Source organism: Eubalaena glacialis, chromosome 15 (genome assembly GCF_028564815.1).
Source record: "Eubalaena glacialis isolate mEubGla1 chromosome 15, mEubGla1.1.hap2.+ XY, whole genome shotgun sequence".
Taxonomy (NCBI): domain Eukaryota; kingdom Metazoa; phylum Chordata; class Mammalia; order Artiodactyla; family Balaenidae; genus Eubalaena; species Eubalaena glacialis.
The window spans coordinates 93,632,207-93,650,701 of NC_083730.1; the positions used below are offsets into that span (position 1 = coordinate 93,632,207).

At 50.2% G+C, this 18,495-nt stretch overlaps 1 protein-coding gene across 1 annotated transcript in view; it reads right to left on the minus strand.

Annotated features, from left to right (window-relative positions):
* The window catches only part of POLE (DNA polymerase epsilon, catalytic subunit), a 54,428-nt gene that overhangs the window by 25,139 nt on the left and 10,794 nt on the right, over positions 1-18,495 (minus strand). Inside the window, exons 11-26 of the mRNA XM_061170264.1 lie at positions 18,307-18,392; positions 17,997-18,116; positions 16,395-16,527; positions 16,188-16,301; positions 15,865-16,077; positions 15,481-15,588; positions 11,130-11,258; positions 10,953-11,055; positions 10,720-10,866; positions 10,158-10,303; positions 6,623-6,771; positions 5,479-5,571; positions 5,090-5,234; positions 2,700-2,857; positions 2,123-2,318; positions 1,265-1,479 (exon numbers count right to left, since the gene is read on the minus strand). Of these exons, the coding sequence (XP_061026247.1) occupies positions 1,265-1,479; positions 2,123-2,318; positions 2,700-2,857; positions 5,090-5,234; positions 5,479-5,571; positions 6,623-6,771; positions 10,158-10,303; positions 10,720-10,866; positions 10,953-11,055; positions 11,130-11,258; positions 15,481-15,588; positions 15,865-16,077; positions 16,188-16,301; positions 16,395-16,527; positions 17,997-18,116; positions 18,307-18,392 (2,255 nt within the window). The remainder of the gene's footprint in view (positions 1-1,264; positions 1,480-2,122; positions 2,319-2,699; positions 2,858-5,089; positions 5,235-5,478; positions 5,572-6,622; positions 6,772-10,157; positions 10,304-10,719; positions 10,867-10,952; positions 11,056-11,129; positions 11,259-15,480; positions 15,589-15,864; positions 16,078-16,187; positions 16,302-16,394; positions 16,528-17,996; positions 18,117-18,306; positions 18,393-18,495) is intronic.

Here is an 18,495-nt window from a genome sequence, read left to right on the forward strand (position 1 = left end):
CTGTTAACAGAGCTATTTATAAGTGTCCTTACATAAATTATATATTCATGTGCATGTATGTAATTAGACACTTAAAAAACTGTTATTCGTTGGGTAAAATATTAGAGAGCCCACATGCTCACCTGAAAATGAAGCCAGTTTTCACATCATTAGCAAAGCAACAGGGCAACTGTCACTACCCCTCTTTCTTTCATTGGAGGAAGTATTTGTTATTGTGAAATATCATGAAGAAACTTAGAAAGAACACAACAGACACCTCTGCACCCACCACCTAGTCCTATCAAACTGGCCCTGCCATTTTTATTTCATGGATGAAAAAATAAAGGTGACGATGAAGTCCCCAGTGTAGCTCTCCTGACCCTCCTCATATAGAAGCAAACACAATATTTTTCTTGGTGTTTATCAATACCATGCATGCTTTATAGAACTATTTTGTGTACCCATAAAAAAATAAGAGTACTTTCTATGTGTGTAAACTTAAACAGGTGGAAGTACACTGTATGTGTCACCCTGCAGTCTGCTTTTCTTGCTCTATCAGTGATGTAACATGTAGCTGTGATTCAATCATCCCAACTCGAAAAGTGCAGCATCAGTCTCCTCGGGGGTGTGAGTGATCTGGAGTCCTGTCCTAAACCTGAAATGGACCTTGTGATGGGGCCCATCGTAGCAGACCCTCCAAGACATCCCCACTCCCCTATGCCTGACTGAGAGGGTGCTCTCAGTCTGGTCCCCCAAGAACCCAGATTCTCTGGGCTCCAGGTGGACGGGTTCACCACGCCCTCTCAGGGGTCCCACCAGGGCCCCAGAAAGCCTTCCTGTCATCTGATCTGCAGGGGGTCCGAGGCCCAGTTCCTCCCTCTTCTAAATCCTGACTATCCCTGCACTGTTTTTTGTTTTAAATATTTATTTATTTTTGGCTGCATCAGGTCTTAGTTGCGGCACAGGGGATCTTTTGTTGTGGCACAGGGGATCTTTTGTTGTGGCGCGCAGGCTCTACAGCGCACGGGCTCAGTAGCTGCGGCGCGCGGGCTTAGTTGCCCCACGGCACGTGGGATCTTAGTTCCTCGACCAGGGATCGAACCCGCGTCCCCTGCACTGGAAGGCAGATTCTTAACCACTGGACCACCAGGGAAATCCCTCCCTGTACTGTTTAAGGAAGCTCATCTCTCTATGGAAGGACAGAGGTTCCACAACAGATGCAGGTTTTCAATGTGAGCATATGAGACCCTTAAGGAATTCCTTCCTTAATACCGGAAACCCTTACCTCTCTGTGACCGGAGACCCCTCAGGCTTCCGGGAGATGATGTAGCGGCAGCTCAGCCCTGCATCCTTCACCATCTGATCTCCCAGGAACTCAGCCAGGCGCTTGGCCGTGCTGATGGACGTAGACTTCTGCTCCCCATAATCTTCCAGCTTCCGAGACATGGAACGGTTCTCAGAGATCAGCTCGAACAGCTCAGAATCAGGCATGTTAGCTGCCTGGAGAAAGAGGCAATGGGCAAAATGTCATGCAGAAGGCAGGGAGCACCACCGTAAGGCTACCCGAGACTTTCCTCCAGGTGAGAGTCTGCGTTTCTCTAGCCTGATGAGCTGAAGGCAGCAGCGTAATAGGGCTGTCTCATACCAGCGTACAGCAACACTTACACCACACACAAAACTGTACCTTTTGTTTTATTAAACTGTGCAGAAAAACATCAAGAGACGTTTATTGAGCTATTAGCACGAAGACTGCAGAAAAAGAGAAAAGACAGAGAATTGATTTTTCTCCTAAAAGGAAAAGAAAGATGGGGAAAGGAGGAACCAGGAGGGAGAAGAGGCACGGGCCAGCTGGACAGCAGCTGGACCAACTGAGGAGCCAGCAGCTTTCTTCAGCGATGAGGAGTCCGAGGGGCCTATCTGAGGACAAACAGCTTACAACTCGTTCATTATCATGCTATTTGTTTCCTTCACAGAATTCTGTCACTGGATATAGAAGTTAAGGGGGCATTCTGAGAGGCCTTGGAACTAAGGAAGTCGTGGGATTCCATCAGAATCATTAGCCTAGAGTTCACCTGTCACCTTGCTCACCAGGACCCTCTCTGACTGCAGGACCCTCAGAGCCAGGTGAGGAGGGTGGCCTTACCTTGCTGTACAGCACGTCCAGCCAGTAATCAGCCACCTTGGCAACAGAGCCATACACCTCCTCTAGGGTACTGCCCTTAAGGAAGGCCTCGAATACTGAGGACTGGAAGATTTTAATCAGCTGCAGCTCCCCACGGCGTTTGACCTCGAAGCCCTTGAGCTCAGCCAGGGAACCATCCTCGTTGAATACGGCATACCTAGAAACACAGGCGAGCATGGCAGAGAAGGAGAGTCTGGGATGCTGGCTGCTTCTCCTCGCCCTCTGCCTTCCTCCTTCTCTTTCTTACCCTCCCCTCTAGCATCCAGCAAGCAGCAAACATCTCTCCATCCTGAGGTTTATGCTTCTCCAAACTAAAAATGACTTAAGGGCCTGCCATCTGTAGAACCAGAATATAACAGGTGGAGAACAGAGTTGGTAGCATCAGTGTCGATAACATCTTTCCAAATTGAATCAAAAAGGCCAAAAAACCAGAACTGAGGTCTGTTCCCATCCTGGTTCCTGGTCCATTTCCTAGAGGAGTTGTTAAACCTAATCTATCCATTTCCTTTCCTAAGCATAAAGTCTGTGGGATTCCTACCTCTTCTTCAGTTTCTTGCCTTCTTCCTTGGAGGCTGGAAGGATCATGGCAAGGTAGGGTCCGTCAACCTCAAAAAAGATGCTGTTCTCTGAGCGGGTGACATAGGTGAGTGAGGAAGGCTCAGCCAGCTCCTGGTACTGATCATTGGTGAAGCCTTCCTGCACAGCAAGAGTGAAGAGGGGGTCAGCCTCACCTGTAATCGTCCAAACCTGGGAACCACCAGCTGCCCTCCAAGGGGTGGACAGATCAGCCAAGCTGGGGCTCTTCCATACAATGGACACCACTTGGCAAGAGAAAGGGATCAAGTTCTGACACATGTCCAACGTGGATAAAATGAAGTGCATCCTGCTTGGTCCAGAAAGTTACACGCATGTTTCCATTCATAGGACATGCTGGAAAAGGCAAAACTATCACACAAAGGACATGCTGGGGAGCCAGGTTTGGGTGTAAGGAGAAGGGCTGACAACAAAGGGGCAGCACCCAGGAACCTTTGGGGTAGTGGGCTATTCTGTGTTGCTCTGTGGTGGTGGACACACACCTCTATGTGTGAATCAAAACCCACAGAACCACACCCTGTAAAAAGTGAATTTTACTGTAAGCAAATTAAGAAACATTCAACCGGGATCTAGGATGACCCCAAGAGAGCCTGCAGACTGGGACAAACGAGCTTAACTTCATTATCGCTGCATGACAGGACCCTGCCAGAGGGCTGGCTTAAGAAACTTTGGCAAACCTTGTGTTGCCTGGGTGGTGTAAGACTAAAGACAAGACACTCGACTGCAGCTGGTGAGCTTACTGCTCACAGACACATGGCTCTGAACCTACTTTACACAAATACTAGGGTTGAACAAATAAATATATTAGGAAAACTAGAAACAGGAGAATGGAGTTACTAATAAGGAAAAGAGAATAGATTGGAGCCGGATATATCAATAGACTCATGTTATATATTGTTAAATACATATGCAGATAAAGAGAGAGAGAAACATACATTCCCATGTGCAGGGTTACTACACACACACACACCTCCTAGCCAATCTGCTGTGAGCAGCATGACACCTCAGCACCCCACCTCGGTTTCCAACACCACTCTCCAATAAAAGGGAGCCAGGCTCCTTGGGGAAATGGCTGATTCCAGGGTGGGACAGGGAAAATACAAGATAAGGCTGGAGTGTCTTGTAGCCCCAGAAGTAAGAAAGTACTCCAAAAAAACCCAAACCCAAACCCCAGAACGGGGCATGTCTCAAGGACACGGGGGTGAATATGGAGGAGCCCCCAGCGGCTGAAGGGGAACAAGCTGAGTAACAAAACATGCCAGGACAGAACTGGGCTGCGGCCCAACAGAACAAACATGCACAAACCCACACTGACCTAACAAATGACTCAATAAAGAGACAAGCAAGGGAATAAGTGGGAGAGAAGGGCGACAGCTCGTCCTTACAGAAGGTTCCGAAGAATAATTTTCAAGGAATGAGGGAACTAGAGTCGCCTTGGGCAGAGAGTGACGCCTGCTGTAACGAGACCACTGCTAGCGCTAAAACCAGGGGGCGAAGGTTCTAAGCGAAACGGCACATCTGCAGAATCTCAAAGTATCTCCTCCACTGTCTTTACTAGTTACAGTGGTGGCTTTGCTATGTGGCCAGACTCTGCCACTCCTCCTGGGAGTGTGGACTCACTGACTCACTCCAATAATGCGACATTGGGAAGCCAGCAGGCAGCAGGAGTGCAGGTCCCGACACCGCGCCCTGACAGAATGCCAACACGGGGCATGGACCTCTGGGGTGTTCCTCCAAAAAGCCCAAATAACCTCAGTCTAATAACAAACAACAACAGACAAATTCAAATTAAGGGTCAGTTAGCAAAGCACCTGACCAGTATCGAAGTGTCCTGGTCATAACAGACCGGAGAGACCAAGGGGCTGCCAGGCTGGAGGGGACTAAGGAGACAGGACGCCCAAACGCAGTGCACAGTCCTGCAAAAAGTGGGGAATCCAAATACAGCTGTAGTTGAGTTACGGTGTGGTGCCAAGGTGACTTCTTAATTCTGACAATTACACTGCGATTTATAAAAGATCTTACTTAACATTAAGGGAAGCAGGCTGAAGGATATACAGGAATTCTCTGTTCTATTTTTGCAATTTTTCTGTCAGTCTGGGGATTACGCTGAAGGAGAATGTAGACTCAGGTAACTTTTGAGCATAGCATTTTCTGGACAGATGCTCAGGCTAGAGAAAAACGGTCTGCAGGTTGGAGACGGAGTGGCCTGAAGTCAGGAAGGGGAGCATGCCAGTGTGACAGCCAGCCCAGCCCCCTTTCCCAAATCCCCGTCAGAGCGGTGGCACGAGGAAGCCAAGCCCAGACGGTAGCCCCTCACTGGAGACGCAGGCTCACCTTGACCATGATGTTTAACATCGCCCCAGGGTAGGAGATGGTCACCTTGGGCTTTTTCACACTGGTCGTCTTGATGACAAAGTTTTCAGGGAAGCTGTTGGGCAGGACACACCATATTCCATCTGTGTCCAGCTCTAAGGGCCTCCTTCAGGGAAACAGAGAAATGAGACCACATGGATGGTGGACATCGATGCCTACAGAGCAAGAACCCCATGTCAAGTCCTGACGGTGGACAAGGCTCCTCCTGGTCGTGAACCCACAGAAGGAAACACCTGCCCATCTCCAGCTCTATCTTCACCAACTTGTCCCTTCTCTCCCCCAGCCATCCGGCCTCCCCTACCAGGCCGTGCCCCACCCAGCCTCCGCAGCTGACCAAGTGCAGCACTCACCCGATCTGCTCAATCAGCTCCCGCGCCTGGGTGATGATGTTGGCCCCCGTGAAGCAGACGATGCCAGCCATCTCCATGGAGTACCAGCGGGCCCTGGGAGGGACAGTCACAGCAGAGGGGTGGGAGGGGCTCCCTCTAGAGGGTCGCTAGAGTTGGGGCTGGGAGGAGGGGACGTCTGAAGCAGGGAAGAACTAAGGTGGAATTTAGCTCTGTGCTGAGGACACTCCTCTGTTCCTACTTCAAGGTGCAGGGCTCTGCTCAGGAAAGTTCTGGAAGGATGCAGCATGCTGCCACTGCAACAGCTCACAACCTCAGCTCAGCAGGACTCTCAATACCAGCCAGATGGCCGTGTGTCCATGAGTCCCCTCCCACTCTCCCCAGCACCGTCTCATGCCTTCTCCGTTCTCCCAAAGCACACTCTCATCCCCTGACTTCTCAGGGAAAACACCAGCCCACCTGGCTCAGTGTTCACACCAGGTCTCAGAGGTGTCAAGCGACCTGAGGCCAGGCCCTCCTGCCCCAGGGAACTCTGCTCCGGTTCTAGCCCTGCTCTCAGCCCCTCCCTCTCTACCATTAAAAAGCAGCAACAGATAATCAAGGCCTCTCCCCCTCAGACCAGTCCTTGGCCCCATCACCACCTTCCCCCTTCTCCAGGCCGCCATGCTGACCCCCCCAGTCTCCAACCACAGGGGCTAGGCCTCACCTTCGATCACCTGCTCTCCCGAGGCCCCCACCCACCTGGTTGTCGGTCCAACGGACACAGGCCCCACCTTGCCTCATCTCCCTTTGGCCCCCGACCCCAGGCACAGTCTCCATGGGGCTTTAGGACACCCGCTCCTGGCTTTCTCGACTTCTCAGAAGGCTTTATTTACACCGCTCACTAGTCGTATGCCAGAAACTACCACACCGCTGTCTGCAGCCCAGGATGCTCAGAAGAACATGTCCAGCAGTACTGACCCCCCTGACGCCCAGGACCCTCTGACTCAGCGTGACCTCCACCCCTACCCAACCTGCTCTCCCACATTCCTTGAACCGGGGCCCTGCCTCTTCCCTCTCACTCGTGCCCATGGGCCCCACGCATCTCAGCTCCTCCCTTCGTCCACTAGCCCCATCGGCCCCACCAGGCACCCGGGCAGGAGCCTACCCCTTGCGCATGACGTAGCCGTAGAAGGAGTTGAGGATGCACTTGTGAGCCAGCTGCAGGGAGTCATACAGGACCTCCATGTTCCTGCAGCGCTTTGCTTCCGCTGCCTCTCCCACCTCCACAGCCGCAGAGAGCTTCTTTCTCCACACCTGAGACCGGCACAGAGAGCTTCTTTTTCCACACCTGAGACCTGCACAGGCTGATCACCCCCCACTCTTCCAGCTCACATTCTCTATGGCCAGTGGCGCAAGGTTTACTATGTTGCAAATTTCCAGTCTATAGGAAACTTGAAAAAAAGTAGAGTGAAGACCATATGCAAGAGGGGCCACTGTTGATATTTTTTGCCATATTTCCTTTATTCCATTCTCTCTCTCTCTATTGGCACAAACAATGGAAAGATGTAGCTCTCATGACCGGAGCCCCCTAAATACTTAAGCATACAATTTCCAGGAAGAAGAACATTTTCCTACGTAACCTCAATGTTATTATTACACCTGAGAAACTTAACATGGAAACAACATCAACTTGTTCCTCATAGGGTCGGCACACTTGGTTCTCACCAATCCAGAATCACCTTCAATCTCGAACTGCCCCATGTAAGACAGACATCCTGAAAGGAGTTCTGAACACAAAGGAATATATCGATATTACATTTTTATTTTTTGTGAGACTAAGGACTAGGAGAAAATACTCTGACAGCAACAACTCACTTGGACACCTCAGACTTGGGGCAACTTCAGCCTCCTGGGACAGAACCCAGAACCTGGCCGCTAACTGGAGAAGGGGATGAAATCCACGTCTGAAGACCAGTGACAGAGGCAGGGGTTTCGCTCCACTAGAGGCCCAGGGGCTTCCAGTCCAAGTCCTGTTATTCCATTTACTCTCTTATTAATAGACTGGACAAGCTGAGTGACAGGGTCTCTCAAACTACGTAACTCACAAACCACTGACTGAAAGCAAAGTGCACGTCATTAGAGGCGACATCTTAGAATAACAATTTACCCCTTAGCCAATACTTACGAACAAACAACTGTTTACCAGACACTAGACCAAGCGGTGGAAGGTGGACACCGCAATGCTAACCAGGACTGTGTGCTACTGCAACTGGCTGCAAAGGAAATGTTCTCCTCACTGTGCTGGTGGTTACACAGCTGTATGCGTTTGTCAAAATCCATACAACTGCCCACCTGAAAGGGTCAGATTTATCCCACGTCAATGTTACCTCAATAAAGTAGACACAGCCACCAGGGAGGGTGACAGACAAGGACCCTCGGGGGCGTATGAACTCACTTCCTGCCTGAGCAGCATTTCTTTCCGTTTGCTAGGCTACATGCTGTCACAGTGGTCAAACACCGGACATTCTCCTTCCATCTCAGAACACCTCACCTTTACTCCCCCGGCTGATACCTTTTCAGTACCTAGAAGACTGTCGGGCACATAACAGGCACTCAGTAAACGTGCTGAGTGAATGAAAGGCTTTCCAGGATTTGTATCACACGGGAAGACGTCAGGTTGTTGGTGCTGAGGGGGTGGGGAGGGGGCACGCAGGACCCCCGGAATGCCCGGTGCCAGCCGGGGTCGGGGTGGGAGACTCAACACGGTGACACCCGGCCCTCGTGCCCACACAGGCTGCACCTCCCGGGACGCTGAGCCTCAAAGAGGCCGACAGACAGCTCAGCCCTCAGCAGCTGTGAGGCTGGCGTTTGGCAGCTCAGCTCCCCTGCTCCACCGAGACAAAGCGAGTCTCAGCTCACAGGAGCTGTGGGGGGCTGGCGACACCGCACTGCCAGCTTCCGTGATGCGGATGGCCGTCCTGGGGTACCCTGGGACAAGAAGCCAGGCCCATCTGTGTCTTATTAACTAGGGAAACAAGAGCTACTCAGGAGGTCCCTAGTAAAAGCAACTGATAAAGAAATGCAAAGAAGGCCATAAATATTTCAGCAAATTCCTCGTCCAATGTGAGAAGAAATTTTTTTAAAGGTTTGGTATTCAAAGAACAAAAAAAATTAAGATATTTATTGAGTGCCTACTATGCGCCAGGTAATATGTTAGACTCTAAAGAACAAGACAGACAGTCACTACACTTTCGGCACTCTGATGAGGCAGACAGATGAACAAGTAACTCAATAGTTTAATTAAGATAAAGTGAGAAGGTATGGTGGTTCCTCAAAAGATTAAAAATACAATTACCGGGACTTCCCTGGTGGTCCAGTGGTTAAGACTCCGCACTCCCAACGCAGGGGGCCCGGGTTCGATCCCTGGTCAGGGAACTAGATCCCACACGCATGCCGCAACTAAGGAGCCAGCGAGCCTCAACTAAGACCCAGCACAACCAAATAAATTAATTAAAAATTTTAAAGTAAAATAAAATTTTTCTCCTTTAAGAAAAAAAAATACAATTACCATATGATTCAGCAATTCCACTTCCGGGTATATACCCAAAAGAACTGCAAGCAGGATCTCAAAGAGATGCCTGTACACGAGGGGTGAATAATTCACAGCAGAAATATTCACAATACCTAAAACATGGAAGCAACCCAACTGTCCACCGATGGATGACTGGATAAACAAAATGTGTTATGTCCATACAATGGAATATTATTCAGCCTTAAAAAGGAAGTTCTGACATAAGCTACAACATGAATGAACCTTGACGACATTAGGCTAAGAGAAATAACCTAGTCACAGAAGGACAAATCCTGTGGGACTCCACTTATATGAGGTCCCTAGAGTGACCAAAGTCCACAGAAGGTACAGAATGGAGGGTTATTGTTAAGGTAGTACAGAGTTTCATTTTTGCAAGATGAAGAGTTCTGGAGAGGAATGGTGGTGATACCTGCACAACAATGTGAATTTGCTTAATGCCTGTAAACTGTACACTTAAAAATGTTAGATTTCATGTTGTGTATATTTTATCATAATAAAAAACCAAAAAAGTTAAAAATGATAATAATAAAGCACAATGATGACAGTCTATCAAGGCAGGGTGGGATGTGAAGACTCACTGAGTCTAGCAGTGAAGGAAGGTCTCTCAGAAAAAAATGATTTGCTTAAATAGAACACAATTGCTTGTTGATATTACAACTGAGGTATTGCTACGTATTTCTATGTATTTCCCTTAATCCTACTGGATCAAACATGTCAGTAAGAACACTCCCCTCACTCCTCCTGGTCAGAGGTCGGCTAAGTGAAGGGCCACGTGGTGTGTACTGTACACGTGCAGGCCTCAGTTGCTGCTGCCTCCCTGCTGCGGGCAAATGCAGCTCAGTTCCAATAAAACTTTATTTATAAAAATGGCTGGCCCAGCCGTAGTTTGCTGACCCCCTGCTCTAGATAATTACTTTAAAAGCAATCATTCAGAATAGTTGCGAGGCCCCAGGCCCTTAATTCTTCAGAGTTGAAAACAACTGTACATTTATTGTCTGAATGCAGGTACCAGCCCAGAGGTGGAGAGTAACACATCTAGACAGCGGCAAGCAAGGATTTTCACCTCAGAAACTAGACTCTGTTCCGACCTCACAAAGGTCAGGCTCACCTTGTGGAGACCTTTGAACTCGTAGCGCCTGTCCCGAAAGGCACGCACTGTGTCCACATAGAAGGAGTTCTCCCGCTGGCAGATGGTGGTGAGACGTTCTTCCACCTTGGTCACGTGGATTTTCTTGTATGCCTTCCGGCAGTAATCTGAGGCACAATTGAGAGTGGGGGGCATGTGAGACTCCACACAGCAGACAGGCCTCCTGGACACAGCCAAGAAAGCTAGGCAATGGATGCCAACAAACGTGGCTTTTTAGGTTAATGCAAAGGAGCAGAAAACTCAGAAAGACGTGTGCTAGTGAAGCATATGAAAGAAACGGCAGCCCCGTATGAACGGACCAAACACATGAAGACCACAGGAAGGAGGGTTTGGTAGCTGAACATGCACTGAAGGATAAATGACAAAAAGAAGCCTATAGGAAGAACTAGTTCACAGTGGTCTCATCTAGTTCAACAACTGGGTCGACTGACCTCAAGGTGTGACACACCAACACAGCCCAACGAAGACTCAAAAGTCAGAGAAAACGCAGTCTGCGGAGATGTGCGCTGGCCCAACTGCTCACCTGCCAGCCTCCGCTTCTCGTATTTAGCCTGCTCCTCGCGGGACAGCTCGTGAAACGCCCGGGCTGGGCCCTCTGGGGTCAAGGGAGGGAACTTCTCTGACTCCAGCTGGTGCTGGATCCGATGATACTCGCTGCGACTGGCTGGCACTGGGAGGGGTGATGGGAAGAGAGTCTGTGACAGAGGTCCAGCCACGGCTTCCTGCTGAGCAGCACCACCCAGGGCGGACACTCACTGAACTCGCCCCTCCACTGCCAGGACATCTTCCTCTGGCAGTTTGCTCCAGGCTTGTTGAAGTCACAGGCAGCACAGGTGGCCTCATCCACCATGGCGGAGGGCTGTGAGGGGATAGGAAGGGAACAATTAGGGTTTGGGCAAAAGAGTTTGATTCTGATGTGAGAATCTCTCTCACCTGCAGGCGGTTCGTCAAGATGATGTTGGGGTACATGGCCCCCACGTCCAGGTGGTAGATAAGGGGACACTCAATTCGGTTAGGAACATCTTTCAGGGAGGTGAGCTTGGTCTTAATCTGATCACACACCTACAGAGAAAGGGGAAAGAAGTGGAGGCTGGCGACCAAGACGAAAACTGGAGACTGTACAGAGTGACAGAGAAAGCACCACGGGTCGCAGACAGACGACAGATGACAGGCACCAACACCAGGCCCTGGAGGTGCAGGGGACTTGCAAGAAAAGACAGGACAGCATCACGGGAAGCAGCAGCCTCCACCCCAAAGAACTCTGGGGGTCGGGAGAAAAGCGCAGAGTCTGTGGCCTCACATGGCACAGCCCGTCTGCTAGCAAGTAGGGGACCCAGCTAGATTATCAAGAGCCACACTTCCTGGGTGCCCCGAGTGCCCCCATGGTGCAGGCGTGTGCCACAACATCAACATGCCAGCAATCCCTCATCTGATGGATGCGAAGTTTCAAGAGGTTAGTATGGGCTCAAGAACGGGCCCTCTTAGACCAAACACCTGCTCTGAACTGTGATGCTAGACTGTTCCCAGCATTACTTTATAAACCAATGAATCAGATTCTGTTTCCAGCCAAGGCTATTAGCTTAAAAACCCTCCTAATGCCAAACACCTAGAAATCCTAAATGAAATGTGAAAACTATCCCTGTAAATGCAGTCTGAGCTTCTAAGTCATCCCCAGAGAGCAAAAGTGACAAGCAGACTCAAAACCAGAGCAGTGAGTTGACTCAATGGGTGCCTGGCAGGGCCGGGCCCTGTGCTGGGGTCCCCAAGACCATCCCCAGGTTTGGTGACTCACAGGGAAAAGACACAGAGCTCAATCAGCAAAGGAAAAAGGCGCTTGGGGAGGAGCCCAGGCTCAAGCTTGGATGAGCTGAATTCTTCCAGCATCAAGCCGTGACAACACATGAGAAGTGCTATGTCCCAGGGAAGCTCGTGGAGACCCAGCGCCCAGGGTTCTTACTGGGGGCCGTTCACGTAGGCAGCTCTGCCTGCATGGACCAAAACCTGGACTCCCAGAAGGAAAGCAGGTGCTCGGCACAGACCACCTTGTTTGCACAAGCAACCTGAGCGTCCGTGAGGCCTTCCTATCAGAGGGAGGCGAGAAACCTCCTGGCACCCGAGTTCCCAGACGCCAGCCGAGGGCAGCCGTGCAGCAGGCCTTTCTGCAGCGGCCTCAGGCCTGTGCTGTGAGCTCTTTCCTTCACACTTCTCATGCCTCCTCAGGGAGGGGCAAGCTACACACAACAGGGAGACAAAACACAGAGCCCCAAATAAAGGCAGGACTCTCAAAGGCCACCTCCATAAAAGAATAAACTAGAACAAGTCTGCTCACCAAAACCATGTGCATTCTCGGCTCTGGGCAAAGAAAGCATCTTCCCTGAGCATCTGTCATCACGGGTGCTAAGAGGTCTGTGATTTGCATTAAACTCTCCACTAAGACTGAGACCCTCCAGCCAAGGAACCAGATAAGAAGGGACATCAGGCCTGTGTCACTTTTGTGGAACCAGGAAGAAACTGTAGAATTACCTGACAGTCCTCCTACTGAAGAGGAATTCACATTCTAAAATTGCAGAGCATGGGGAAAAAACACCCACCATGACTGAGAGCAGACACAGTGGGAGGAGACCCCTGAGAACGTCAGAGAAGTAACCTCCTGGAGTAAACATGCTAAAATGAGGCTAATTAAAGACAATAAAGACCAAAAATCTAAAACACAGGAAGAGAAACAACAAAGACCTACTGTATAGCACAGGGAATTATATTCAATATCCTGTAATAACCTATAATTGAAAAGAGTATGAAAAAATATATATATATATAGGGAATTTCCTGGTGGTCCAGTGGTTAGGACTCTGCACCTCTACTGCAGGGGCATGGGTTCAATCCCTGGTTGGGGAACTAAGATCCTGCAAGCCACGCGGCACAGGCAAAAAAAAAAAAAAAGAATATATACATATGTATATACATATGTATGCATATATATACACATATAAAACTGAATCACATTGCTGTACACCTGAAACATTATAAATCACTATACTTCAATAAAAAATTAAAATTAGAAAATAAATAAAACACAGGAAGAGAAAAAGTCCACTTTAAAGAAATAAAGCACATTTGAAAAAGAACCAATAGAGCTTCTAGAAATAAAAATATTGTCCTAAAAAACAAAAACAGTCACTGAAACTAAAAAAGGCTAAACAGGCTTCTGATAGCCATGTATTTTTGTTTTATTTTTATTTTTATTCACTCCCCAAATGTAACACCTAGTTAAACCAGAACATCAGGTATGTACTTACTTGATAAGTTCATTTTATCCAAAATGTATGCAACACTAAAATTTGACAACTACTGTATTTAGGAGTTATTCTAATATTCATTAGATAATTTAATTTAATACACTGGCATTCTTAGACAAGCTGGCTAAAAAAAAAAACCTTTAGATCTGGGGTCGGCAAACCTCTGTGAAGGACCAGATAATAAATACTTCAGGTTTTGTGGCCACAGTCTATCACATATTTTTTTTACAACATTTAAAATATATGAAAACCATTCTTAGCTTGCTGACTGTACAAAAACAGGCCTTATGGGCTATAGTTTGCCAATCTCTAAACATTCAAGTATAAACTGGAAAACATCTAAATTATGCAAAAATTAACCAGAAGAAAAACATTAATCAGAAGGGTAGCCATCTTTTATGAAATACATTAACTTTGGTAAAGTCACATTAGAAAATCACTTGAATGTAAAATTGCCCTTAGTATTAAAAAATTCCTTAAAACCCTCCAAAGGAGTCAAACTCAAACTAGTAAGGAAAAAATGACTAAAAGGAATATCTATCAAGTAGAACAGGAAATACCAGAAACGTAATACTTATTGTTTCTAACTGAATCTCAGGCAAATGAGCCATTCGGAGAACAATCCCCCATCCATCTCTGTGCTAAGGCAAGCTCTGAAATGCTGCTCTGGAGGGAAGATGAGACGACCCAAGTAAGGGGTGGAAGGCTGGGATGACAGGGGACGACACCTGGACAGGCCAGACGTCGCTGTGAGCCCCCAGCTGACCCCTCCCACCAGCTGTCATCATATCACTGCCCGGATGATCACTCAGGAACAAAAAGGTGAACCTGCTGCCCTTCCCCTAAAGACCCTGGGCCACCCTATAGAGGAGTTTCAGGGACTTTGGAGACAGCTACGAAGACGTACTACCTGTCACCTAGAAAGAGTTCACATCCAGATTCACTAAGGTGTCTGGAGTCCCTCCAGTTAGCATACCTTAAGCCTCACTCCTCACTCATTTCATTGGTTCTTGGACGTGAAAGTAGTATCTTTTGGGAACTCCCTGGCGGTCCAGTGGTTAGGACCCAGTGCTCTCACTCCCAGGGGCCTGGGTTTGACCCCTGGTCGTCTGGGAACTAAGATCCCGCCTGCTGCTCCCACCCCCACACCAGCCCCGCAAAAAAGAAAGTAGTAATTTTGTTCCTTTCAAGTTGTTCTTTAACTCCTATTTGTTATTCAGCCTAGACTCTCTTCTTCCCAAGTTGGTTCATGGAGAGTTCCCAAAGTACATGACAGCTGCAGCTGACAAGAGCTGCCCAGTACTTCATAGTTTGCAGAGCATGTGCACACGTTCTTGTTTGAATTTTGCCTGGTGAATCTGTTACAAGGCGTTTCTTGAAATCAATCCTAGAACTGGTAAGAACCGCAAAGTACTAAAGTAGCTGAATATGTTAAAGTGTTGAGCAGGACCTGACAGAGACCCAAGATGTGCCGTATCCAAAGGAACAGGACAGCAAAGTGGGAGGTGCCTGGGGCCTCCAGTCATGTGACACACTTTGCATATGGTGTTTTCTAACCATTATGTGATGGACTTTACAGTCACTATATTCTGCCCTGTAATTTGTAGGAACTCCTACCATCATTTTTTCAAGTCTCTGGACAATAAAAAGTAAAAATCCTCCAATGGCTCCTCGGCGCCTACAAAATACAGTTCAGGTGAACTGGCAGGAAACCCTTCACTCGCCTTCCTCGCTCCCACGTCACACCACTTCGTCCCGAAAGCCTTCGCCACCTCTGCGAAATTCTCCCACCTCACTAAGTCGAGTCACTCAGTGCGAGCACCACGCTCTCCTGTCCTAACTAGACCAGACCAGGCCCCGTGTCCTCTGTCTCGGGGCCCAAGCGCCACCACACAATAGGTGCACAATAAACATGCCGATGAAAGAAGCCAATGTGCAAGGCGAGGCGTGTAAGCAGACTGTCCCCCCTCCAGCCCCCCACGTGTTACCTCTTGGAAGTTGGTGACCTGCTCCATGGGCACCTTCTCCTCTTCCTCGATGGCGTGACGCATGGTCTTCTCCACCCGCTGCAGCAGGAAGTCAAAGGCAGCAGGATTCTAACACAAACAACCAAGAGAGGACATGAGTAAGAGAGGAAAATGCCCTCGCACCAAGTAACCTGCCTCAGGTGGGACGCTACAAAGAGAATGCTCCAGAAGGAGCCAAGTGCTCGCCCTACAGCACCCTAAACGGCAGGCCAGACAAAGGAGGGCTGGCGAGGGGCCCACGGGGCGAGGGCTTTATTTCAGCCCTTGTGGGCTGGGTCCCTCCTGGGTCCGCCCACAGCACTGGCGGGAAGAGGCCCAGCTTCAGGAGCCTCAGGAGGGGCGCACCATCCGGAACCGGCAGGGGATATCGCTGCGGAACACGCCCGACTCCAGGGCTTCCACGTGGCCACCCACGTAGGTCTCGGCGTCCAGCACGTGGCCATCTTCTGTCAGCTTGCTGAACTCTGGCTCCTGCTTGTTGGGGAAGACGATGTTGGCGTGGAAGGCCTGTACCATCAGCAAGGCCTCACACAGCGTCCCGGAGCCCTTCCGCAGCACCTACGGGGGAAACGCCAGGCTTTCAGCCAAACAGCAAAATCCAATGGCTGTGTCCGCATCAGCTGCCTGGGACCACTCCTGGCAGGCAGCGGGCCAGGAGAGGCACTGACCTCATCGGGCTCCATGGGGATAATGGTGCACAGGGCGAATATAAAGGGGTGGACGTACTTCATGTACAGGTAGTATGTGGCCACCGCGTCTGACACCGAGTAGGTGGCCAGCGTCTAAGGACAGAATATCAGAGAGTAAGGTCAATGAGGCGCCCAGCAGGCCACCACCCCCAGCCGAAGGGCAACTCAGCGAGGCAGTGCACGTGCCTGGGGCTGCTCAGTGGCCATCCGGCACATGTCCTCGGGGTCCAGTTCCACGGGGTCATAGCCCAGCTTGGCTTTGGCAGCTGCTTTGAGGTTGTGGCTGCCCACGGGAAGGTAACTGTCCCTCTTCACCCACCTGGCAATGAGAAAGAGAGCAAAAGCCAGAGATGATTCTGAGACGAAGCCCAGGAACCTGTGAGAGGTTGCAAAGCTGGACACACCACAGGAAGATGCAGGGTCCTGATGGGTATCCCAAACATCTCCAAGGCGTCACATGGTGCAGGCCCCTTGTGAAAAGCTTTCACCCGGATCCACTCAATTTCACAGACAAACCCACAAACAAGGAGATGCCAGAGCCAGTCCTTCCAGCCCCACGGCCTTCCTCTCAGCCTCAAAGAGAAACACAAAGGTGAGCAGGCAGGAACCTGCACCCTCTGGTCTTCTGGATCCCTCCACAGCTTGTCCCCTCTACAGGTGCTGCCAGGCTCTGCCCGGCTCTCCCCGCCCCTCACACCCTGTTGTCAAACTCCCCTCATCCTCTTGCACCATCCCTTCAGCACAGAAACACTCCAGGCCACCTCGTGCCCATCTCCACCTCTTCCCCATGACACACACCGTTGTCTCTCTAGGACCCACGTCTTCTTACTGGCAGCATCCAATCTCACCTTCCTTGACCTCTCTGCCCTGTGGGCCATCCTCTCCCTCAGAAATGCCCCGCTGGGGCCTCCCCGGCACTGCTGCCTCCACTGAGGGTGCCCGCTTCTCTTTTACTTCTCTTCTTGAGAATCTATCAACTATCACTTTTTTTTTTTTTTTTTTAACCACATCATGGTGCCCCCCAGTCTCCAGGCCCTCCATGTGGGTAGGGCTCCCAGGCGTGCTTCTACTCGGAACCCGAGCTCTGTCCTATTCCCCCATGAGCCCACCCCAAGCCCTGAGAACCAGAGCTCCCCACGCCTCCTGCACCTGCCCCCAAATCTACAGATCCCCAAGTCCTCGGCTCTCAAATATCTCTAGTCCAGCCCTCTTCACTCCTGTGCACGTTACGACCCGGCCTGCCCCTTCAATCCACACGCCATAACACCAGGGCTAAAGGGAAAACGCATCAATGGCTCCCCATGACCACCAAGATAAAACCCCCTCCCCACCAGGCACAGAAAGCCCACGAGACCTCCTTCCACTCCAGCCTTGCCTCTCAGCACTCTGGGCCACCTTGCACACTTGTTCTCAGCCTGGACACCCCAGCCTGCCTGGACACCATGCATGAGCCTGACTATCACATCCCAACCTCGTGTGGGAAGCCAGGCGACTCCACGAGCTCCCATGGCACCAGGCCTCACTCTACCAGGTCTTTCTTTCTGGTCTGGTTTCCACACCCTGAGGACCAGTGCTCAGCATGTGTTTGCTGACTGAATGAATGATGAACAAATGAAGAAAGACACATCCCGGGACCTGGGCAGAGCCGGCAGCCACTGTCCTCTCAGATGATGGGAGCTACTTCTTGTGGACAGGACCAGCGTGTGCGAGAAGGGAACCTTGGACCTCACTCACAGAAAGCCCTCATGAGACACTGTGACCAGCCGCCAGGTGAGCTGTGGGGCCTACCTGAGACAGTCCATGTGGATGCACTGGGGTGCTTTGTACTCCCCCTGGCTGTCCTTCTGGAACCCAATCTCCTGGTACATGCTCAGTCCATGGACCGCTGCTCTGGCCTCCACAAACGGCCTAATGATGAGAGGATGGACAAGCACATGGGGCAGTGAGTCTCTAGTTCCTACAGAGACAGGGAAGACTGCCCCCAGGGGATGCCTCACACGATCTCCTCTCAAACGGAGGGAGGAGCCCACCCGTGCCACCCAGCGGTGCTCCTCCTCCCCCTCCCTCCCCTCCCCTCCCCTCCCCTTTTCTGACTCACCAGTCGAAAAAGTCCCCATTATAGGTGACCATGATGTTGGGTTTGGTCTCCTGGATGTGTTCGAACCATCTTTGGATTAGATGAACCTGAATTCAACAAATCTTAGCAGTCAGAGGGTTGCTTTTACTCTCCTTCAAGCGATTTCCAGGCAGCTCTCCACAGCTGAGGAGCAGCAACCTCACATGAGCC